The sequence below is a fragment of the Sceloporus occidentalis genome, unplaced genomic scaffold, assembly GCF_023333645.1.
Source record: "Sceloporus occidentalis isolate IW3139 unplaced genomic scaffold, rSceOcc1.0.p SCAF_3, whole genome shotgun sequence".
Classification (NCBI taxonomy): Eukaryota; Metazoa; Chordata; class Lepidosauria; order Squamata; family Phrynosomatidae; genus Sceloporus; species Sceloporus occidentalis.
In genome coordinates, this window is record NW_028316983.1 from 133,382,417 (window position 1) to 133,407,685 (window position 25,269).

General features: G+C 43.7%; 2 protein-coding genes across 2 annotated transcripts in view; one reads left to right on the forward strand and one right to left on the reverse strand.

Moving 5' to 3' along the window:
• LOC149316829 (thrombomodulin-like) overlaps positions 1-25,269 on the reverse strand; it is a 902,913-nt gene that overhangs the window by 420,042 nt on the left and 457,602 nt on the right. The gene's annotated exons all lie outside the window — the stretch shown is intronic.
• The window catches only part of LOC149316834 (paired box protein Pax-1-like), a 38,531-nt gene continuing 37,117 nt past the window's right edge, over positions 23,856-25,269 (forward strand). The window contains exon 1 of the mRNA XM_089518335.1: positions 23,856-23,906. Coding sequence (XP_089374461.1) covers positions 23,856-23,906 — 51 coding nt within the window. The remainder of the gene's footprint in view (positions 23,907-25,269) is intronic.

Below are 25,269 nucleotides of genomic sequence, written 5' to 3' on the forward strand. Positions count from 1 at the left end.
CCACTTCGAAGGCGGATCCTCCAACGGGGAGAAGACGGAGAGGAACCAGGCTTGGAGGGGTCGAAGACGAAGTCTTGCCCAGGGGGTGACGAACGTCGTCGACGCCATGTGGCCCAGAGCGACTTGGACATCTCTGGCTCTCACCCTTCTGTGGGAGATGCACGGCCTGAGGGATGTTGTCAGGGCCTGAAACCGATCCGGAGGAAGGAGAGCTAGGCAGTTTTCGGAGTCGAGGACGGCACCGATGAACTTGACCCGCCTGGTCGGCGTAAAGTGGGACTTTTCCTTGTTGACGACCAGCCCGAGGGAGTCCAGGAGGCGCAAGGCGAATGAGACTGCCTCCCGCAGCTCGTCTTGGGACTCGGCTGCAAACAGCCAGTCGTCCAGGTAGGGAAAGACCATGAAGCCCTTCTGGTGAAGGTATGCCACCACCGGTGCCATGCACTTCGTGAAGACTCGTGGAGCCGTGGCCAAGCCGAAAGGAAGCACGTTGTAGTGGTACGAATCGGAGCCGACAGCGAAGGCGAGGAATCTCCGGTGGGACTGTCGGATCCCGATGTGGAAGTAGGCATCCTTCAGGTCGACGGTCGCGAACCACAGGCCCTGGTGGAGCAGAGGTAGAATGGAAGCCAAGGTTACCATTCGGAAGCGACGGTAGTCAAGGAACAAGTTCAATTGTCTCAAGTCCAGGATGGGCCTGATGCCCCCATCCGCCTTCGGTACCGTGAAGTACCTGGAAAAAAAGGCCTGAGAACACTGGTCGGGCGGCAAGGGAGAGATTGCCCCCTTTGCAAGCAAGGTGCGCACTTCGTCGAGAAGGGTGTCCGAGGGGGGAGTGGACTTGAAGGCTCCAGTTGGAGGGAGCTCTTGGAACTCGAGGGCATAACCCCTACGGACGATGTCGAGGACCCACGAGTCCGATGTTATAGAGGCCCAGGTGTTAACATAGGGCCTCAAGATGTCCAAGAAGGAGAGGGGTGAAGGGGAGACGAAGCGCGCTGCGTCCCTTCAGGCCCTCTTCTTCCCCTGGTCGGTGTCCTGCCGGCGGGACTTGCGGTACCGAGGCGGAAAGTTACGACGGCCAGAGGAGGAGGAAGACTGCGAGGGGAAGCGCTGCCTCTGAGAGCCCTGCTGTTGGGGCTGTCGGTCCCGGGAGAAGGTCCCCTGCGACTGACCTTGTGGCTGCCACGGTCGTTGGCGCTTCCGGAAGGGAGAAGCCGGTGCGGAGGACATGCCGTGCTTCTTTGCCGCCGCCTTCATCCTAAACTTGCGGTTTAGGCGGTCGTCGGTCTCGGCGTGGAAGAGGCCAGTCCCGTCGATCGGCATGTCCTCGATGGCAGCCCTGACGGTCGGGTTGAGGTCGGAGGCCCTCAGCCAAGCGTGGCGCCGAAGAGCCATGGAAGCTGACATGGCCCTCCCGGAGCAGTCCACCAGGTTCCTGGAAGTGGTGATTAGCCAGCTTCCAATGGAGTGCGCCTCGTCCCTGATCTCCACCAGCTGCCTCTGGACGTCGTCTGGGACATCTGGAACGAGGGGGGAGATCCGCTCCATGAGGGTCTGGATGTAGGCCCCCATGCACGCGGTGTAGTTGGCGGCCTTGACCCCAAGCGCCGAAGCCGAGTACGCCTTCTTGGCCAGTCCGTCCACCTTTTTGGCCTCGCGGTCAACAGGGGAAGTGGCCTGCTTCGGGACGAAGCTGTGTTGGGCTCCCTCGACGATGGCAGAGTTGGGCCGGGGGTGCTCGGCCAACCAAGGACAACTCGCCGGGGCGACCCTATAAAGTGACTCCACCTTGCGGGAGGGTGCCGAAAGGGCGGCTGGAGAGTCCCAAGACCTCTTCACGATGGTCTGAAGAGAGGGAAGGAGAGGCAGGCACGGCGGAGTGGGGACTCGACCATGCACCCGACGCTCAACCGGGTCCTCGGCGTCGTCCACTGCAGACGCGAGCTCGATGTCGAGGGCCCTCGCCATCCTGATCACGTGCTCCGTGAAGGACCTGACATCGTCCGAAGGCGAAGATGGCTCCGGGTTGTGCATCCTCTGGGGGGAGGCCGAGCCTGAGAGGACATCCTCGTCCGAGGGTGCCTCCGAGGGTAGCAGCAGCTCGTCTTCGGAGTCCAGGTCGGAGGAGAGGGGATCCGTCACCTTGACCTGGGATCTCGGGCGGGTTGGAGCGAAGTCAACCGAAGAACGGGAGCGCCGACGGGGTGGAGACAGCGACCTCTCACGTCTACGGGGTGGAGTCGACGACCTCTCATAGACAGACACGGTCGGAACCGACGTGGAAGGATGAGGCCGGTCCGCGGGAGGGGGGTTCAGTTTGGTGAACTCCCTCAAGGCTCTGTCCTCCGGGACCGACATGTAGTAGCGGCGTGACTGCATATCGTAGAAGAGGTCCGGAACGTCTTGTCCGTGGGGCAAGTCGTCTTCATCTTCAGCTGCCGAGCGAGAGGGCGACCGGTGCTCCGGGGAGCGAGGAGGCGCGGTATCATCCATACCGTGGATGAAATCCATGGTCGGGGGAGGCAGAGGCGTGACCGGTACCGGGGTCCCTTGGTCCAGCGTCGGTTCTTGGTCACGGGAAGCTGATGGAGCGGAGGCGCGAGCTTGTTTGGAGGGGGAGCGCTTCTTCTCCTTCGGTCCCGGTAGGTCGGTAGCGGTCCGATCCTTGGAGGACTTTGACTTCTTAGGGGCAGGGTCGCGCCCAGCCTCCTCGTGGCGCCTCTTCTTCCCATGCTTGGGAGGCTCCCCGGATGGGAAGAACGGGTTGTCCGGGAGGTCCAGGATGACAGCAGCCGCTGTCGAAGACGAAGGCCTCGGTGACCTCGTCCCTTGAACCGGCTCGGTCCGCTCCTTCGGTGTCGCATGGCGCGATGCCTTGGACGCCTTAGAGGACGAAGGCGAGGCCAGATGGACCTTAGGCTCGGTAGCCTCCTTCGAACGGGAGCCCTCCGATCCCTTCTTCGGTTTGGAGGCCCGTTCGGTACCCTCAGCACCCGATGACTTCTGGGGGCGTTTGGAGGGCTTGTCGGTGGCGCTGGGCGGTTTGGAGCCACGGGCCACATCGGAGGTGGTAGAAGGGGTCCCGGCCGGGACACACACCACACTGGGGACGGCTACTTTCCCCGATCCCACGCTGGAGACACTTGCCCGGGACGATGAAGCGGGGGGCGCCAGGGGCGGGACAGAAGAGGACCGCGAACCTCCCTCCTGCACTTTTCCCAGGGCGATCGCCGACGTGAGCCGGGACTCACGGTTCTTACGGGCCTGAGTGGAAAGGGATCCGCAGAGCGTGCAAGCCTTGGGATCGTGGCTGGGTCCAAGGCACAACAGGCAGGAGGAGTGCGGGTCTTGAACGGGCACCTTGCCCTTGCAGATGTCGCACTTTTTGAACGGCGCAGGCATCTTCAAAAACGTCAAGCCGAAGGGAGATCCGAAACGAGGTCAGCAGTCCGAAGGTCCGAAGTTACCAGGGGCGGGAGACAAAGAATGGTCAAGATACAGTCCGAGGTCAAAAACGAAAGTGATTCCAAGCAAGCAAAAGCAAGCGAAAGTTCCCTGAAGCAGCTAGCGCGGCGGAAAAGAGGAACTGGGGAAAAGAGCGGGAAGGCAGGGGCCTTATAACGGGTGGGCGGAGTTACCGCCAAAAAGTTTCAATATGTTGCAGAGTTAACTCTGCCCAGTGATTCCAGAAGGTTCCGAGCAGCACTGCGCAGGCGCAGTGAAACCCATTTGTATGATTCGCAGAGACCACGAAGAAGAAGGTAATTTCCCAGCAGATTACAATATACAATATACTTTAGATGCTGTACAAGTAATAAATTGTGAATATTTATGCTAAATATTTATGAACCTTAAGTGGAGTGTTCAATTAAAGAAGGGCATTATATGCAGGTCTCCACTGAGATCTAAGTCCCATGAGTTTCTACACAAAAGTAATTCCTGATGAACACAATGGGGGTTATTTTTGTTTAAATGTAATTGCAGTCTGCGGTTCACTAGAAGCCAGCATAAGCTGAAATCCTAAACACATTTAGAAGGGAGTAAACGTCACTGAATACAGCAGGACTTCTTTCTGGGTAAGCATGGAGAGGATTTATGCTGCTTTGTTAATAGATCTGGCCTCTGCTGACTGGATCTGATGTAAGAATAGCTTGTTGACATATCTGGGAATTTTTGATGAGAGAAATCATTCCGTTCAAGTGCCATACCTCTGCACATAGAAATGTGCAGAACTAATGTCATCCCAAAGTCACAGGGGGACAAATCAATGGGCCGTGGTCTTGCAGAAGCTCCTTTGAATGAAGGGGAGCACATCAACATTAATGTATTAGGCATACAAAATCATTTTTCTGAAATTCCTGGCTAGGCTACATTAGCATAGTTTACAGGCAGTGGCATGCATTCTGAAGGTAGTTACACAAGAGTCAAAAAATCAACAAACTGAAGCTCAAGCAGAGGGTCACTACAATCCTAGTTCAAACAGATCAGTTTACTCCACACATTTCAGGCTCAGCAGGTTTTCTTTAGGCTTGCAGATGATATCGTCAAGTTCAAACTTATAACTGTATTGTCTAAGATTTCCTGGAGGAAAAGGTGTTGAAGGATGGCATATTTGTAAAAGAAGTCATAATAAGGTGAACAATATCAGATGGAGATTCAATTTCTATGGAATAAATACACCCATCACTTACACATTATCATCATCATCATCATCATCATCATCATCATCATCATCATCATCTTCATCATTTAAAGTTTATTGAAGAAACAAGGTAAACCATCCATATGGAATTTCTCCTGTATAAGCCCTGTTAGAAGGAATGTTGAACACAGCCCCTGGGCCACAGGGCAAGATGCATGATCAGGCCCCCTTCCATAAAAGCTGATGCCAAATAAAACATGTTAGTAATCCTAAAAATACCATAAAACTATGGTTTTTGCTGCAATAAACTACCAAGATTACTCGTTTTTAAAAAAAGCTGGCTGTGCTTTGGCAATCTTATTTCATGATTGGACAGTGTCCTCTACCTCAGTCAAGGACAGTAAGCTGCCTTTAGATGTCCAGATGTCCCAATCCTATTCTTTAAAACTTTGACATTGCTCCCTGAAGCTGCCCCCTGAGGCAACTATCTCACTTTATGTTATGCTATGGCTGTTCTTGCTGTTAATTTAAAGAATCTCTGGAGCTGACAAGCTTACTGGAATTTGTAGTAGGCCTAGAAAAAAAATATTGAGGCATAAGTACCAACATGAGTTTCAACAAATAAATTAGTGATGAATTTCTATGTTGCGATCAAACCAGAGACTGGTGTTTCTCAATTTTTAAAGCTGTGAGTAGGCACTCCCTGGCCATTTAAAACAGGGGAGATAAAAGTGTTGGAAGATGTTTGCATTCCTTTTGCACCTCCTTGTATAGATAGGGATCTCTTCTCATTCAAACTAACCATGTGACTTAGGTCACTCCTCCTTTTGGGACTCACACACTTTCAAAGATTTTCTCCTGACCTGTTGGGTCCTCCATCTTCCTTCTCCATCAACTTTCTTTGGAATTGTTGGGGGCAATTAGCTTACAGTTGTAAACCACTTAGACAATGTTAATTCAGTATGAAGCGATATATAAATGAAGGTGTTTGTTTATGTGTGCCATAGGTTTTCCACCACTGCCCTAGAGGATGCAAAGAATGATGTTATTACATCCACCCAGCTGTTTTTAAGCCCAAGAGATGCCTTCTTCTAACCAGGAAGTAAACCAGAAGTCAATTTGCACTTTATTTTCTGGTTATTCAGAAATAAGGTCTCTATTGAGTTCTATCTCCATTTATCTGCCCCTCCATATGGTAAAATAGCTCCACACTATGTTAAGGTTGTGCTCCTCATGGAGTCTGAGATGACAGAACAGCAATTTCTATCACAATGCCAGAGACCAGTACTATATTCGTGCCATTTTTAAGATTGTATTTGCATAATTTCCTGGACTCTCACCACAGACTAATGGTGCTTGGACCAATCTACAGAATACCATTTTATTATTTATTTATTTATTTATTTATTTATTTATTTATTTATTATGGTACTTATACCCCCCCTTCAGCCCTAATGGCTATCAGAGCGGCTTACAATTATTATTTTTAATTAGACAGTTCCCTGCCCTTAGGCTTACAATCTAAAAGACAATCACAGGCCGAAGAATGACAGTTATCATGGAGGGAGGGCTCTCTATCTTCAGGCTAGCCCTGATGGAGCTGGGCCTGCCTGTTCACTCCCTCACAGGCCGAAGGATAGAGTAGAATTTAGAGTAGAATTGCTCTAGGGGGCATTTTAGCCCTCCTCCAAAGAATCATTGGGGTGGGGCCCAGGATCTGATTGCTTCAAATCCAACATGATGGCATCCTAAAACTTATGGGTCACACTGTCCCCAACCCTGCATTAAAATGGTGCTTCTGTTTGACTGAGTAGGTCTCTTGTTCTTATGAATTAGACTTCAGTACAGTGCGCCCTTGGCTTACACGGAGGATCCATTCTGGACCCCCCCCCCCCGTGTAAGCCCAGTCCCGCATATGCTTGAGCTCCATTAATTTGAATGGGGCTCGTGCACGCAGCAGCGCAGCGGCGTGTGCCCTAATCATTCTAATGGTACACGCCGCCCCTTGTGCACCGTGTGCTCCTGCATAGCTCTGCACAGCTTTATGTGTAAGCTCAAAGCTGCGAATAGCGCGCCTACGTATAACGCTGCGCACTGTACTACTGGTTCTTTTATTCTTCTTTCACACCATGCTCTGTCACCATTCATATTTATTATTTAATATATTTAATTGTATCCTGTTCTTTTCTCAGAACTGGGACACAGAGCAGCTTCACAACATTAAAAAACAGTAAAACTAAAAACACAGAAAAAAATACATTAAAAAGGAATTAACTGTCCTCCCTATTCCATATTCTGTCTTCAGGTCTGTCCCTTGGAGCCCAGGCTCCCCATTCTACACTGTTCAACATGGCTTCTGTATGGCATAGTAAAGTACAGAATGAGGATTAACAACAGTAATTTAAAAACAAAGCAAAGAAGGCAGCCATAAGCTTTCAGTCTGTATCAAGAATAAGCCTTCATTTCACTTTATATCTTTATTGTAATTTTGTAGGAAGTGAAACATTCTCCATTTTATTAAAAGAAAAAAAAACACCCCACCATCTATCCATACTCATCCCTTTCATGCGTTTTGGTCCTTATCGATGAAAGGAGCTCCATTTGTGACAGGCATCGCCAGTATCAAGTTTTCAAATTCTATATAATCTCATTCATTCAAGAAGCAATTCATGAGAATCAAATTAATTTTCAATGGGCAACTTAAGATGGTAACAAAGAAAATAATAATGGCACATTGTGCCTACTCTCAAGATAATGATCAGAAGGAATAGGCTATGAATATATTATCATCCTCAGGTTATTTCATTGCCCATCCTCTGATGCTGCCAGTGTCGAAAGGATCCTGGGCAAAATGCCTCCTGCAGGCACCAGCACTCACATTCCAGGGCAGGGCTGCTCCTTTATTTTGCCCCCACAGTCCCCCCTGCATTACCAGTCCCCAGAGCAGCACTGTTTCTTTTCTTTGTCTTGCTGTCCTCTTTCTCTCCTTTCACTTCCATTTTTCTCTGCTTTTTCTTTCCCCATCCTGCTTTCTCTCCATTTTTTCTCTTCACCAGCACAGGCTCTTTCTCAATCCCCATCCCATACTCAATCTCTCTCCTGCTTAGGGTTACTATAATTCTCTTCCCTCAAAACCGGGACAAAATGTAGTCCATTCAAGAAGAATGGAGGACACAACCACTTGAAAGCCAAAACATTAATATAAACTCATGCTTATCAGCTATGCTCCAGTGGGAGGACATTTTGGAATTCCTCCTGGACAGAAGGTGGAAATATACATGGGGATCAGACATCCTCCTTTTCCAGGACATTTCCTACATTTCAGCCTTCTGGCCAGGAGGAATTCACAAAGGTCCTCTCTTTTCTGGAGCACATCTAAGAAGGATGAATTTACATTTCTTTGGTTGTGTCCTCCCTTTTTCTTGAATATCCTCCATTTTGCAGTGCCTTGTTTTCCTTTGCAGTTAGGGTATCTGGTTACACTGTGAAATACAGGATATGTCCTGGAAAAGGAGGACATCTGGTCACCCTGGGCTCAAGGGAAAGGAGGAGGTTTGCCTCAAGGTGGTACTCATGTGGGGCAGCCGTAAGGAGAGAGAGTGTGTGTAATAATTTCAGGTTTGGATAAGCAGACTCTGACAGGAGGGAAGAGGAAAGGGGCCAGTTTCTTCAGAGGGGAGGTTGCCATGGCCATTCCCTGAGGCTGAGAGAGTGTGCCCAAGGGTGTGTGTGTAATAATTTCAGGTTTGGACAAGCAGCCTTCAAGGGGAGAAGGGAGGGGGGATGAACAAACTAAAACAAACCCTCCAGGAGTTGCAGGTCTCTGGTGCTGCTCCCCAAGCCAGTTAGCAAAAAAAAAGCTCCTCCTGACCAATGGACCCCTGGGGGGGGGAGAAACCACTGGGAGTGCAGCCATTGCTCCCGCAATGCCCTGTGCGATGGGGCTGGACTGACATCACTGGAAACCAGGACGTAAAGCTACAACCAGCTGGGACATTTTTACAAGCCTTAAAACTGGGACTTTCCTGGTTTTTCGGGACAAATGGCAACCCTACTCCTGCTCACTGTCCCGCTCCCTAACTAGCCAGCAACAACTCTCTGCTGCCTCCCCAACCCTCTTAAATTTATAATCCAGGCAAAACACAAATTTAAAATGGTATCATTGTTCACCATCTTGATTTCTCTTGGCCTATGGCATCACCCTGGAGGTCAAATTAGAGCTCCAAGACCTTCCACTAGAATGTGTCTGACTTCTTCTAAAGTTAAATGACACCTCTGTCTGGAGAAAGTAAGTACAGGGGACAGGGGAACAAGCAGAGTGCCACTGAGTGAGAGGGAAGTGAAGCAGCCACCAATGAGGTGAAATGAGAATTGTGGTTAGGGACTGTATTTTGTCATTCTTATGATCTGAGGGGGTTGTCTTAGCAGTGCCACTGTCATTGCCACAACTGTGTGGCTTTCTGTCAAAGTGTCCATGACACTGAATGAAAGGATCTGCAACAAGAAAAAGTTGCTACTCAGGTCTAATAGCAGGTTTAATTCAGACACTCTTATATGGTGTACAGAGCACCATTGATTGGTGGCTCTAGTGTCAGTGAGGAAGTGAAACTGCTTTGGATTTTAATCCATGCTCGTACTATCCAAGTGGTACATCCTAGCCTCCCAGTAGTATCAACACCTTGGATGTCTTTTTTAAAGTTTGGACTGACAACCAGAGTCGAAAGCTCACCACCCTACTGACATCAAAACTACCATTCACCACTGCTAGAAAGTGTCACCTGATCCACCATGGCTGATGGGTGTCAGAAAGCTTGCTATACCAGTGAAGCTAATTATCCTACATCTCCCTTCATTTACCAGTGTTGGCACACAAATTTCTACCTGACTTCTGACCACCTAACCAGTTTAAGACCTGCCTCAATCATGCAAGCCTGTCTGATACTAGAAGCCAAATCTAGGACAAACAGAAAGTGAGGACAAGCTGTCAGAGAGAAGGTCATGATGGTAATCAAGATGGGATAAAACAGAAGTGTGATTTTGAAACAGCATTTTAGCAGATGAAATAAGAAGATAAGAACAAATGAGAGCAAACAGAAATTCCTTTAATCTTCTTTTAAAATTTATAACATGCCTTCAAAACAGTTTATCATATTTATAGCTTTCCTCTGAGTTCTCTCCAATTTGTCTATTTCCTTGTTAAATTATGGCAACTCATCTTGGATGCATGACTCAAGCAAATGATTTCTATGTCAATTCCATGTTAATGTTATCCCATCATGTTTTAAACTGTATGTTTCTGATGGTTCATGTCATTAATGTATCCTCCCTTTTTAACAGGATTTCCACAAGATAATAGAAACATCCATATGGGCTGTTCACTTATGAAGATATTATTTGACCAGCTGTTGTACAACTTGCTGATGGTCATTCATACTCTCCACCTCCATTGTAGGCTGTGGTGAGATAATTTTTGTATCTTCGCTCCATTACTTTCCTGTAGCCTACAAATACTTAGTTAAGCTAAGTATATTTTTAAATGGGGCTCAAGAGCAGCAAACATCTCCCCTGATACCTAGAGAGTGGGACCCATACCTTGTGCCCCAAAACACCCCAATTTTTCACAAATAAAGGGCTTTTATTCTTTCTACAGGGCTCAAAAGGGAAAAAAAATTGTCATGTTTTTGCCCTTCCACACTTAATTCTAGACCCAGGGAGCCTGCTTTTCAAAGCCAGAGATAATGAGATGCAATTAGATTTCAACTACAATATATTATTAATGCATCTCTCAAGGAGGGAAGCTTAAAAGAAATGATGATATGAACATTTCTGAAAAAAAGCCCTCCCTGGGCTTCAACAACTATAGACTGGTTTCAAATCTCTCTTTTCTGGGCAAGGTAATCCAGAGGGCATTTGCCTTCCAACTCCAGGCAGTGCTTCAGTGGTTCCACTCCTACTGTATCTCTCAGGCAGGTTCCAGATTTTGGTGTTTAGGGTTAGCCACTCCTCAGAAAAGGAGCTGTTATATGGCATACCACAATGTGCCATTCTATCCCCAGTGCTATTCAACATTTACATGAAACCACCAGGAGAGATCATCCGGAGACATGGGGCAGGTGCTATCAGTATGCTGATGACACCCAAATATATTTCTCCATGCCTTCAAAAACAGCCTCAGCTAAGGATAGCTGTTCCCTGCTTCTATTCATAGGAAGAGGTGGGTAAGAGATTATGATGATGATGATGATGATGATGATGATGATGATGATGATTCTGAAGGGAAAAAAAGCCTCCCCCCTGGCCTATAACAGGTCAATGGGTTAAAATATGGTAAAGATTGCCACCTTTATACTGATTATAAAGTAAGGGACATTTTAACATAAAAAGAGGGGTTGGTCATAGGAGTAACAGGGTCCTGGGGTAGGGTATGTGGCCCAGTCTCAATTGTGACCCCTGGTCAAAGTAGGTTGGGGGTGTGGAGGGAAGCTTACCTACTAATGCAAGTACAGTGTGCCTGCGTCATACGCGGATGCACCATACGTGGGTTTCAGCATACGCTGAAAGCCGCCAGGGAGCCTGCAGGACTGCGCGGAGTGAAAGGGGTGGCACATCCATTAAGAGTAATGGGGCATGCACCCATGGCGCGTGTGTGCCGCCGTACTGTGCACTGCGCCATGCACGAGCCCTATTATTTTCAATGGGGCTCGAGCATACATGGGGTTTTTTTGCAAATGGAAGGGAGTATGTGGCAATATTGGTGTAGGGGTGTGTATGTGTGATCAGCCATACATACCCCCTACTCACACTTTCTCCTCTGTGATTCCAGTCAGATAGGGAGAAGCCATATTGTGTATAAAAACATATTGCTGGAACTCTATGGAGGAAAAAGAATATTGGAGGGAGAGCCCACCTTCCTCATCTACTTTTCTCCTGGAAAGGACATCTTCCCACTGGTAGCTTCCATTTCCAGTGACTCCACTCTTGGATTCAGTATGAACTTTAAAGTAGCCGTACAATGTGCAGAACCTATTCTAAGTACAGGGTTTCATACCTTGGACAGCTCCTTTAAAGTAAGGACATAAAATAATAGTTTAAAATCCAGAGGAGACTGGGCAAAGTAGCAAACTTTCTTCAGCTGGGAAAAGGGAGCTTGGGGGGTAAGCTAGCTGAGTGTTGGATGTGCATAGCTTGAGATCCTGCAAACACTTAACAAAATGCCATTGGTTCTTAGCTTGGACACTGGAAAGGGAAGCTACTAAGCTTAAAGTCCACAATCTGATGATTATTCCCAATCTGCAGTGGAAACTCAGGGAACTCTGTAGGACTGATATCCAAAGGTCCATGCTCCAATGTTGTGTTTACCCACTAGGCATGAAAGTCTTTCAGTCTTACTGCACTGTGAATGGAGGCAAGTTCTCAGTCTGGTTAGACAGTGTCACTAGAATGGAAGGTGCCTGAGTGAGTAGACCAAGGAAGGTGGAACAGATTATCAGATGGGGAAAAGAAGTGAGAGTAAAAGGAATGCTCCTGACATAATTGTGTGACTGCGCTGAAGATTTTCAAATGATGTCACACTCATTCAGTACTCCTGTTAACACTCCAGCATGCTCCTGCAACTTCTCATTCATGGGGAAGTCCAGTGAATGGCTTGTCAGTAGTGTGTATGAAGTGCAATTGCAAAGATACGGAAGTTAATTGTGTTTCATTCACACTGTTGGGGAAGCAACCTGGGACATTTACCCAGACTGCATATCAGTAGAGGCAATCCGTTCTCATTGCTAGGATCAGATTTGCAGCATAGCTTTGTAATGCTTTAACTTAACCAGGAGGTGGGGACATTTCAAGACTGGAAAATAAGCCTGCCAGGGCTTTCGATTGGCCAGTCATTACTCTTTGTGTTGTTTCCCTGTTGAGTAGGGATGTGAAGGTAGGGTGAGCACCTGCATATTGTAGATAGTATGGAAAAAAGGCCAGTAGCCATGTTGCAGTATCGTGCCTTTTCCAGAGGACATTGCTCCTCCATTCCTGAACATCATTTCTCCTTCCTATTTCCCTCTATCAATGGAGAAAAAGAAAACCCTAATAGTATCTTTCCCAATCTCTTTTTCTTTACTAGCACATTAGCTGTGAACTGTCTCAATCCCCATGTCCAATTATTATTGGAATATACTGATGTACAGTTTTAATAACATGATTTTTAAAGGTCAGGCCTTTGGAGTGATTCTTCCCCTATATTTTCAGGAATTTCATATCCAGACAGTATCAGCTGAAGACACTTTTAATAATGTTTTTCCTCTGTGCTGAACATTGAAATTAGACTACATTTTACTCTTCCTTTCTTCATCCCATCTTTTCTCTCCAAATTAGGTCAGAGGAGGTTTGCTTAGAAGATTCCACTGGTAAGGGTTCTAGAGCTGATGATCCTAAAGAGAGGATCCTATACTCAGGACACTGGATCTATGGGTTAGGTTTAGTCCTTGGGCAATCATAAGAATGTTTTCCCACACAAACATGTGGAATACCCATTCTTTGCTTATCCATCTGAGGACAATTGTATTTAAATCAGTTATTGTAGAGGACAATGGCAAACTCTCTCTGAAGAAACTTGCCAAGAAAATCCCATAATTGGTTTGTGTTAGGATCACCTTAAGTGGGAAATGACTTGGAGGCAGACAACAAGAACAAACAGAGGACAAAAGGGCCTCTGTTGCTTGGGAGCTAGGGTTTCACACACTGTAATTAGAAATCTTTTGTGTGTGGTTGTCTTAAAACATTTGCTTACACATCCTTCTGGAACAAAATGGATGCTTTAATCTGTGGTAGATGGTGGCTTCCACATTGATGGGCAATGAGTCTGCTTCAGGTTTTAGTCTAAAGGAATTATCCAATGTGCTGAACCTTATCCCCTAAATAGATCCAATGCCTTGTAGAGTTACTTTAATGTCTGTACACAAACTTGAATATTGTAATTATAATAAATTATTTACACAATGCTGTCAATGACACTTTACAGTGCACTTCACAGGATAAAACAATGAGACAGACAAATCTATTTTTTTAAAGGAACACGGAGGAGAAATCCTGTATTTCTAATTTTCCTTATCCTCCCCGCCCCCACTGTGTTTAAACTTCATTTCTTTCCAATTATTCTGTTTTATTTTGATTTTTACAACCTGGGGACCTGGGGAGTATCATGGACACTGGAAAGAGTTCCTGAAAGAATCACTCTTCCATCCCCTTTGCCCACTTGTTCCTTTTTTTTAATAATCCAATTTTCCCTGATGTTCCTCCTTAAAAAACAAAACAAAAGAACTTGGTATCCTGATTCTTCAGAAAGTAGTCGGAGAGAGTTCTTGGAATCTTCATTCCTCTATTTTCTTCCATTTTTCCGTTCTCTTTTCTTCTTCGTACAATTTCCCATTTCCCCCTACTTTCATTTTTTTTGGATCTGGCATCCTCAGAAAGTGAGGGTGGCTGTTTATGTGTTTGGGGGAGTTCCAGGAGCCCTCTGTCCTCATAATTTCCCCCCTTGTGTCACAGGGAAGAGAGAGAAGTGATCCAATTAACAGCCTCCAGTTGCCATTCCTCTGCTGTGGTTGCTATTGTTGCCACCAAATGAACATTTTTGTTTCACCTGGCTGTCTTTGGTAAAGCTACATCAACGCTAATGGTATAAAGTTTAGCGAATATTTATTGCTCACCAGCCACCTACTCCCTGCCATGTGGATAACAAATGAAACTATTAAAAATGTCTTCTCGTGGTTGTTAGGCTGTTATTCCATACTTCAATAGTTCCTGTGTTTTGAACTGAGAATGTAGATATGCATTCACAGTAAAAGGGGAGAAGAGGCAAGGACAAGAGAGTTGGGGGAAAGCCTTAAAAAGACCAATGGACATTTTCTCATTGTGCCTTATGCTTTCACTAATCCTGGAATAAAAATGCTGCTCAAAGTGGCAAATATGTTCAATGTTCACTTGGGATTGAGGATTTCAGCTCCTATGAGAAAGAATTCCACAAAACTTTCAACTGTGGAAAATAGATTCTGGCAGGTTCTCCATCCCTTCCCGAGAAGTGATCAAAGACATTTGGTTGACCACGGCAAAAAACAAAATGGTGCTCCCTCCCCATTTCATGTACAAAAGCCAACTGGACAGCCTAATGTCCTGCACTGCTCCTGAAGCAACAAATTAGATTGTAAGCCTGAAGGCAGGGAACCATCTAATTAAAATAATAATTGTAAGCCGCTTTGAGAGCCTTTAGAGCTGAAGGACAGGGTATAACTACCATAAATAAATAAACCCTGACCTCCACAGCTGTAGTCCAACACTCAAACCACTAGCCACACTGGCTCTCACCAACACACATAACAGGCAAAAATGATAGAGGATGTCATTGTTACCAGTTATCCCTGTACTTCTAACACAGTATAGTAATGGGGGAGCAAATATGATTCTTGGTGAACAAATTGGGTAACCTACTGACTGCATACTTTCTATTGCATTTACTAAAGGAAAATACCTTGATATACTTTATTCCTGAAAAAACAAATACAGAAAATTTCTTGCTCGTGGCTCTGGCCTTGAATTTTTATGCCTTATATACCCACATGCTTCTGAAAGTAGGGAGAACAGTGGTGCAAAAATGTCAATTCTACTCACACAAATGTTCTCTCATTTTTTCCTCATACCTCTCACCCTCTGCTTCCACCTCACCCACTCCTACTCCCTGAGGATAAACAGGAAGAGTAGTAAGAGTTCTTGGGAAAAGGCCAAATACTGGCTGAAAATAATTCCTCTCCGGCAGGCTCTGTCTTTTGCCAATCCAGCTCTGTTTACCATTGTGTTTGCCTTTCCAGCATTGTGTCACAATGATGGTGATGCTGACAGATCTCAAGCTGGCCTCACCAAGCAAGGCACAAGGTTTTTATAAGCATATCCATCTTGAAAGAGAAACTGTCAGATGAATACAACCCCTGCAGTGAATGATGTTGTAAAGACACAGAGGCTAATGCTAAACATCCACTGCAAGCTTAGAAAGGAATGAAACTGCCCCCTTCCACCCCCATCCCCTGCTCCCCACTTCTGGCCCAGCCTGACTACTAGGTGGAAGTATTTCAACATTCATATTCTGCTTTTGTATTGTAATAAAAACATTCACCATTTTCAGCACAATAATGTAACGCATTAAACATTATGACAGTTTAAGAGGTGATGTTCAGATATTTCCATTTGTTTTATATTAAGTCGGTGAAGTGGCCCACCTTTCCAAAGAGTATTCTACACATGGAGTACAGGTAGGGTTGCCATAACAGTCAACCTCCAAACCGGGACAAATGTTAAAAAATGTAGGACATACATAGGACAAAATTTACACCCCCCCCCCAAATGTAGGACATATTTTTTTAAATGGAGGGCACGTGAAAAAAGTTAATAATTTTTAAAAAGCGTTAATATAAATGCATGTTTCTTAGGCATGATCAAAATGGAGGGCATTTTGGCAAAACTGAGGCGTAGCGGCCCTTGCTAGCGGCTGCTGCTGTGAGACAACAGAAATGTGGATAGGAGAAACAAGACACTTGTAGCATTCAGATTTTTGTTTGCAAGTGATAGCAATGAGATATGGGATAGTAAAGAGTTATTTTTAAAAGTGTAACTACAATGAAAACCAACTGTTTTTAAAATGAAACAATAACAGTAACAAAAAGTAACCTACCAGGCTTTGGCAACAATAATCTTCCATGATCAAGAGTGCAGCCCTTACAGCGTAAGTCATCATTTCATGCTTAGGTGTATCATCACCTCATGCTTAGGTGGAGAAACATGGAGTGCATAAGAGGGGGAATACAGATGTTTTGAGTTTATAGTTTGCACCAGCCCTAGCCAGCACAAGTTATGGTGAGAGATTATAGAAATTATAGTCTGAAACCCCATGGAGGGCCAGGGTTCTCCTTTCCTGATGTATAAGCTGTTCTGGGCAGATGTTGAAAATAAATGCCTATGAGTCGTGATAAATTTATTTCAGATTCGGCACTAATTAGAGTAATTTGTAGTGTGTTATACAGTGAAACTAACAGAATTATTTCATCTTTACAAAAGTGCAAATGCTCCAGTGATTTGACACACTGTGCTTTTTTTATCAGAAATTTCTGTCCATTTTTTTTTTTAATTGAAATGTTTCAAATGGCCACACTGGATTGTTTAGCTCCTCTCCCCAGGGCAGCAAGCAAGCCGTGTGGCAAGAATTAAACATATGAGATTGCTTTAAATGCTGTTTGGAGCCTTGCCAGACCACAGTCAAGGAGAAGCTGGTAGCTTTGTTTTCATCTAATGGTGTTGAAGTGTTCAATTGCAATTAAACATCTGAACATTAAATAGAAACAGTCATTAGGCCTGCTGATACAAACCCATTAGACCACAGAAAATACATTATATTAAATGGTTAATAGTTACACCATGTCTAAAAGGGGAGGCAGTTATTATCAGCAATTTGAAACCATTGCCTTTTAGTTCCCATTGAAATAAACCACTTCAGACAAATATTCTGAAGGGTGAAGCATATGTTACAAACTATCACATTCTTATGGTGAGTTTTCCTTCCAAATCCCACCTCAGCTGTGGAGAGCTGCCATCTCATAGACAGAGCCAGGGTAAGGAGCCTGGACCCAGATCTAGACCTGGGCTCCTGAATGCAGGACCTGAAATGCAGTAGTCAATCATTAGTGATATTTAAGGTGGAAGGTCTGACTCCTGTCAGTTATATCTGTCTTGGCCAATCTGGGCATGTTTACATGCTCTCTGCCAATCACAGACACCAATGCTTTCCTTCTAGGATGATCATGTGCCCTGATTTAAATGAGAGTCACCAATTTAAAGAAAAACTTCCAAAAGTGTTCCTGTGCAGGAGATTCTGTACTGCTCTGGATAAAGATATAGCATCATAAGAAAGAGGAATGGCAGTGGGGACCTTGTAGCTGATCACGAACACCCAGGCAGCACAGAGAGAAGACATATAGGTCACCTGGCCACTTTGCTGAAATATATATTTCCATTTCAATGCCAATAATTATTTCTAATTTTTCATCTATAGATAAAAATTAGCACATGCAAAACTGTGCACTGGATTCCCTCTAGTATATGAAGAGGATTCCGAGCCTTGACTACACAAACTATCCCAGGTAGCTTACTAGGTTTAGGTGCTAGTTATACATGCAAATCAATGGCTGCAACTGCACTGCAGAAATAATGTAGTTTGACACTACTTTAACTATCATGGCTCTGTGCTATGGAATCCTGGGGTGTATAGTTTGTTGTGACATCAAAGCACTCTGATAGAGAAGGCTAAATACCTCACAGAAATACAAATCCCAGAACTCCATAGCATAGAGCCATGGCAGTTTAAGTAGTGTTATATCAAATCAAATTCAAATTTTATTGCTTTTGACCAAAGGTCATTGCACAGCACAACAATATAACGATACATATAACAATATAACAATATAAAAATACATGTAAATTATATCTAAAATGCGAGTATCTCATATCTGGTATAGAATTTCTAAACAAACGAACAACAGTTGTCATTATGGGTTAAAAATTTTGTCAAATATAGTCATCACCTTTACAGTTTATGGCTATCCCTGTTATATACTTGTTCCTGATTTTTTTAGCTGCTAAGGCAAACAAAGCTACTTTCCAGGTTACATATTTATTCAGGTCCAGTAGAAGATGAAAAATCATATCCTGTGGGTTTTGACTGGGACTGGTTTCTATTATAGGTGTAATGAACCTTTCTCTTGGTTCTTGGTAGAGAGGACAAAATACAGTGGAACCTCGCCATACGCAGGGGATCCGTTCCGGATCCCGCCGCGTATGGCGATTTCTGCCTATGCTCGAGCCCCATTGTAAACAATGGGGCTTGTGCACGGCGGCGCGGAGGTGCATGGGGCGCAACGGGCACGCACGCCCATTCAACTGAATGGGACGTGCCGCCCCTTCCGCCCCATGCGCGCGCCGCGGCTTGAGCGCGTATGCTCAAGGCCGCGTATGGCGCGCCCGCCTATGGTGAGGTTCCACTGTAACATGTAATGAACAAGGTCCTCTACCTCTTGACAACCATATACTCAAGTACGTTCTTTTGCTGGAATACCTCTATATCTTCCGTCTCTGTATGCTGTATCCATCATATTTAATCTTAGTTCGGTAAAAGCTTTCTGTAAGTTTGCAAATGTTAAACTAACAAAATAGTCTGGAAAAATACAGAACTTCTTGAGTTTATAGTATAGGGGGGCACATGAGGACAGATAAGCAGTATGGAGATCTTTTTGTAGCGATGTTTCACTTATTACGTTCTTGATAGACTTTATCTGTGCTTCCAATTGGAGTTCATTAATTTCAGCTAATGAAATTCCATATTTGATAATTAATTGCACGGCCTGATGTACCCAGTTCTTGTTGGGCATGCTGTTATTCAGTTCTATCAAACATTTTTTGGAAGTCTATTATTATCCATCCTCTGAACTTTAAGCCAGTAACATAAAATTCTCTTATCTATAAGGCTTTCTATACTAAGCATGTTGGTTTCCAATCTAAGCATGGCAGTTGGTGTGTCTCTGGGGAGGCCCAGCAACGACCTCAAGAAGTAATTCTGAGGGGGTTCCAGGTTTATGTTTGGTTTACATGTGATGCCCCAAACCTCTGCCCCATATAGAAACTGTGCCATTGTTTTGGCTTTATATACTATTAAGGCAAGGTTTACTAAATTTCCCCCTCTAGTTGCCGCAAACTTTAATGTAGCTTTTGCCGATCTGTAAGATTGAACTTTTAAATTTAACAGTTGTTCCTTCCAAGATGTTGTGGCTGAATATACTAGGCCTAAATATCTAAATGATTTTACTTGACTTATAATGTTTCCATCTAATTGCCAAACATGTTTTTTGGGGTGTGTTCCAAAGACCATAACCTGGGTTTTGTCATAATTAATTGTCAGTTTGTTGTTTTTACAATATGTGGAGAGTTTTGCAAGAAGTCTCCTTAGACCTACCTCCGTTCTAGAAATCAATACAATGCCATCTGCGTACATTAACAAAGAAATTTTGGTATCAAGAATTGTGACAGGGGCATATTGCAAACCCTCCAGGTCTTTTACAATGTCATTAATAAAAAAATTAAATAAGAAAGGAGCTAAAATGCAACCTTGTTTAACTCCTACAGATGCATCAATCTTTGGAGTAAGATGTCCTGCCAAGTCCACTTTAACCTGTAACCATGTATCGGAATACAATGACTTTACAAGAAATAATAAACAGTGGTCAATATTTGTTTTTTCCAGTTTCTGCCACAACAAAAATCTAGAAATTGAATCAAACACAGGTTTCAAGTCAACAAAGGCAACATGCAATTTTTGTTTCAGGTTATGAACATATTTGCACATGAGGAAGTTCAACACAAAGTAGTGTCAAACTACATACAAACGCTCAACCCTATTTTATAGCTTAACACATGCCTTTGAAAGCAATGGGTGTGTGTGGAATACAGTGTCTTACATATGAAGTAAGCACCGGTACTGAGTCATTTCAGCCAATTATTTTCTTTCAGAATCCCTCTAATGTGAACTCCACAAACCCATGGGGAAAAGCCACAAAATAAACTCGATAGTTGATAATGTCCTATTGTATTGTTTCCATTGTCTTTGTACTTGGTCATGTAATGTGTTCTCCTGCTGATCATAGAGCATTCTCACTCTTGGTTTAAATTTCCTTTGATTTCTCAGATCTTGTGGAACAGGTCTCTTGATCTTCCTTTTTGTTGCCAGCTTCTATTTCTGTGCATTGATTATTATAGTAGTTCTCATTGTCCCTTCACACAAATCATTGACCAGTTGCATTCAGACTCTATTTCTGTCAAGTTTTACTTTTTCTACTTTGGGATTCCAATAGCCTATTATTAATAAGAAGTCATGTTCTCATATGTGAACAATTTCCTTCTGGACTCCAGCATAGAATCATTCTTTTAAAAAAACCACAATTAACTTTATTTTTAAAAATTACATATATAAAATATAGATAACAAATATGATACAGTAAATATTCTTATGAATATACCCCCAAAAAACGCTTCCTGTTGATTATCTGATTTCATAGGACTCATTTCTCTCTCTCTCTCTCTCTCTCTCTTTTCTTGCTTTCTGCTCTAACATAAGATTCACTGTATCTTCACTTGTATATCTTAGTGGTATGAACTTAATTTGGTTATCTATAGCCCACTACAAATGTGCAAAAAGTAAGTGCCGCGCACGTACTAGAGTTAGAAAGGGGCGTCCTTTCCGGACGCTCCTAACTCTAGTACGCACTCAGCGTGTACAAAATGGCGGCACCTGTTCTACACGGGTGCCGCCATCTTGACGTCGTGGACGCCTAGCATCCTCACGTCACGCAGAGGAAATGACGCCGCCAGTGCACCATTGGCGCTTTGGGGCACCATTTCCATGGTGCAAAAAGAAGCCGCTTTTTCGGCTTTTTGTTGCACGGAGGAGTCATGCGGTTTGGTCACTGGGCCTCCTCCACATAGCAAATGACAGCACCGGCAGACCGTCCTTTTTGGGCAGTCTGTAACGTGCCTATGCTATACTTTTCTTCTATTCTCTTTTACACCTTCCACCTATTTTTACAGAATTCTGTAACAAGAAACCAATCCTTATCAACTTACTTTGTTGATTTTTTAAAATTTAGCCAACAGGTTAATTTATCTAATTCAACATGTCTATTAACTTTAATAACCTTTCTTTTGTTGTTGGAATTTTCATTGTTTTCCAGTTTTGTGTTAGAAGTCTTCTGCTTGCAGTTTTCATGTACTTTCCAGTACTTCTTTTCATCAATTTTTGTTATCTTGTTTGTCATGTGCAATATGTAGATCTTTGGTTTCATTTGAAAATTAATTTTTAATATCTTGTTTATTGTAATATGTATCCCCCCATTTTCTTACTTTGGGGGAATTCCACCACATGTGGATCCAGGAACCTGGCATTTGTTGACATTTCCAGCACTTGTTTTGTTCTGTCCTATAGATGTTTGAGATTTTTAGTAGAAAAATGCCAACACTGAGCCATTTTTCAATAATTTTCTTTTAGATCCTGGCAGCTCGTAAATTGTTGTGTTTTTTCCTGGAGTATAGCCACTTTCTAGGACAATTTCCTCTCCTGTATCCAAGGCCCATTTCAATAATGTTTCTTTAATTTGATTTTGTTCCAACTCTATATAATTTTGCAGTCTTTTTTGTTTCTTTACTGGTAAGTATGTTATTCAACTCAATTCTCTTTTTCTGGAACCCTTCTAAATTTAAGTCTATTTTATATTTTTCTTTTAATTGTATGTATAGAAGCCAACGTATTTTGAGATTTAACCTTTCTAATCCTTCTAGTGATTTCATTTTATAGTTATTTCATTGATCCTTTATTAAGATATCATATCTTAACCTGGCATCTAAAGATTTCCATCTTTGTTGGGGAGGACTCCTGTTGTGAAATCTAATTTGATATATTTATATAAAATTTCTTTTTTTTAATCATCCAATTTTTCCAGAGGCATTTCCATGGGAACTTTTACCTTTCCCTGCCAAAGATATGCCAGCTAAAACAAAGATTAAAATTATCTCATTTTCTAATGTTATCCAGTCCATATAAAATTTTAAAATTATCTAATTTTCTAATGTTATCCAATCCATAATCCAGGTAAAGGTACTTGCTTGATAATACAATCTCAGGTAAGTCACATCCTCCATTCTCTCTTGTGCCTATCAGTGTCTTCCATTTAATTCTTCCTTCCATCCCTGGTGAAATTTTTTATATCTTTGTGCCAAAATGAAAAAGCGTTTTCCTTAATTATTACTGGAGGATAGAGAGGCAGTACAGACCGGCACTTTGTGCGGGCCTGACTGCGCAGTAGGGTTGAACTAGGGCTGAGCATCCACATGCCCCCAGTCCTAGTTCAGCCGCTCGGATGCCATCATGGCATGCTCCCATCCATACACTGTGCACCATGCATAGTGCCCAAATGGCGCTGGCTGGAAGCAACATCATCATGATGTGCGAGCGCGCAAATGATGCCCTTCTAGGAAGCTGCTCGGAGCAGCTTCTTTTGGGGTGCAGATCAGTGCCACAGTGTGCAGTTGATGTGGCACCAATACAGAGCATACAGGGGCGGCGTTTAGGCACCCGTCTGTATAGCTTTGTAGTCTCCTTTCATGAGATGCTGCTCCCATCCTACTGAGGGAAATCTGCCAGGGTATTCTCCTGTATGGGGAGGAGAAAGAAGTAAAATGTCCTAAGGAGCCATCAGCCCCAGAACTTCATTATCAGATCCACAAGAGTGTTGGACTTTGTCCTGCCCTCTTTGTTGAGGCAGATGACAACTGCTACATGCACAAATCTGTCATGTAACTCTAGGTTGAATGCCTCAAATGCTTTAATCTCAGCTGAGCTCTCCAATGCATTTATTTAAGCCACTATCCTGGGGTAGCTAATGTCTTTGAACAGTGAAGCCGACATGTGAGCTTCCCAGCCTGAGAGGGGAGCATCTGTCATCAGCACAATATAATATATTTCCCTCTGTGTACTGAATCACCATCTAAGAGATCTCTGAACTGCATGGTATGGTAAGAAGGAATGGTAAGAAGTTTTCTTGGGGATTCCCATGAAAGAGCATGCAACAGAAGTGACTGTTGTGACTGAAAGTGGCGTTCAGGTTGAAAAGAATCTAGGTGGACCTGGTGGGAACCTGTCGAGACCTACTGGTATGTCACCCCTTCAAACACGGCTCTTCTCTCATCCAGTAGAAAGAGACCTGAGCATGTTGTGAATTCAGAAGTGCCCTGAAGAAGTGGATGTGTTGGGATGAATTATGTGTGACTTCTCTGCATTGACAGTCAGGCCCAGAACTCACAAAAGATGGAGCATAATATGGATATTTGTTATTTGTATTACTGTATTAATTTATTGATGTAATCCCACCTTGATCCATGGGAGAGGTGGGAAATATAAATAAACATTATTATTATTATTATTATTATTATTATTATTATTAATTTGTGGGGGAAACCTTTCTGAACCATCTTGTCAGCAGCCAGTTGTCTATTTGTGGAAAGACCGCAATCTCTTGAGTTCTCAATAACCCTACCATGGCTATACATTTAGTGCCACAGAAAGGATGAACAGAAGGACATGGAAATGGTAGCTGTTATTGCCAATTACAAAGTGAAGATAATGACAAAGGTAAGGTCTGTTCATTGTATGACAATAAGAAATCTTTAGATCTATCATAGTAAACCAAATGCCCTTTTGAAAAATGGAAAGGATAGTTCTGAAAATGATGGTACTGAATTTCTTGGTTTTCACATTCAAACTGAGATCCTGAAGTTCTAAAATTGGTTGAAGATCCATTCCCTCTTGGGTGTGGTAAAGTATCAGCAGAAGCCCTCCACCTCATAGATGAAAGAAGAGAGAAGGGGTTCCATGTCTCCTCTACTTCTTTGAGTACCCACAAGGGAGAGGGAGAATGGAATGCTCCTATGGTTGGTAGGGACATGAGTTCTATGCCTAACACATTGTCAAGGACTCATAAGTTTGTTGTGATGGACTCCCATGCTAGAAAGCAATTTGAACGGCTCTCATAGAAAGAGGTTATGTGACAGTTGTGATGGAGACCTAAAAAGAAGTCAAATGTGATGTTTAATTTCATGATGTCTTTTTTGGTGGAGGATGAATGAAATGATTTCTTTGAAGAAGAAGAACCAATGGAAATAGGTTTAGTCTGTAATTTAGCAGGATAACTAAAACAATGCTTCAGTGACAAAGATTGTTTGGGCCAGACCAAGTCATACTAAGAACTAGGCTGGGTCTGTGACTGAATAACATACTTCCTTGCTGTGGACCTCATCTTTAGGATATGATTCAGCTCCTCATCCATGGAGATGCAGAACAACTTTGTTCATCAAAAGGGAGATTCTCTATCGTATATGTTGCTTTCTGGATTAAGCCCAATGAATATAGCCATGTGCATTTCCTCAGAATTATAGCTCCCACCATCACCTTATTATGAATGAATGATTTCTATACCGCTATTCCTTGCAGATCACAGTGGTTTACAAAAATCACCATCAAGAACAGTACAATACATCAACCCATAACCCAGTAATACAAAAACCCACAATACCAATTTAAAAAACAATACAATGTATCCTAAAACATTTCATACAATCAATTCACAATCTAAAAACCAATTAAAAACCATACAACAAATTAGCTGGGTCAACAATATGCACAAGGGAGAGAAAGAATAACATCAAGGCACATGGGGGAAGGCTTGACGGAAAAGAAAGGTCTTCAGATTTTTCCTAAAGAGATCTAGGGAGGTTGCTGAGCGGAGCTCGTCGGGCAAAGAGTTCCAGGTCTGGGGGGCCATGATGGAAAATGCCCTTTGTGAAGAAGACACAAACTTTGCCTTAGGAACTCTTAATAGATGTTTACTGCCCGATCTGAGAGTGCGGGGCGGACTGTATGGGGAGAGGCGGTCCTCCAAGTACCCTGTGGTCAGCTGTTTTTTGTACTGGTCCACCAGTCTGTGTGTGTCTATATG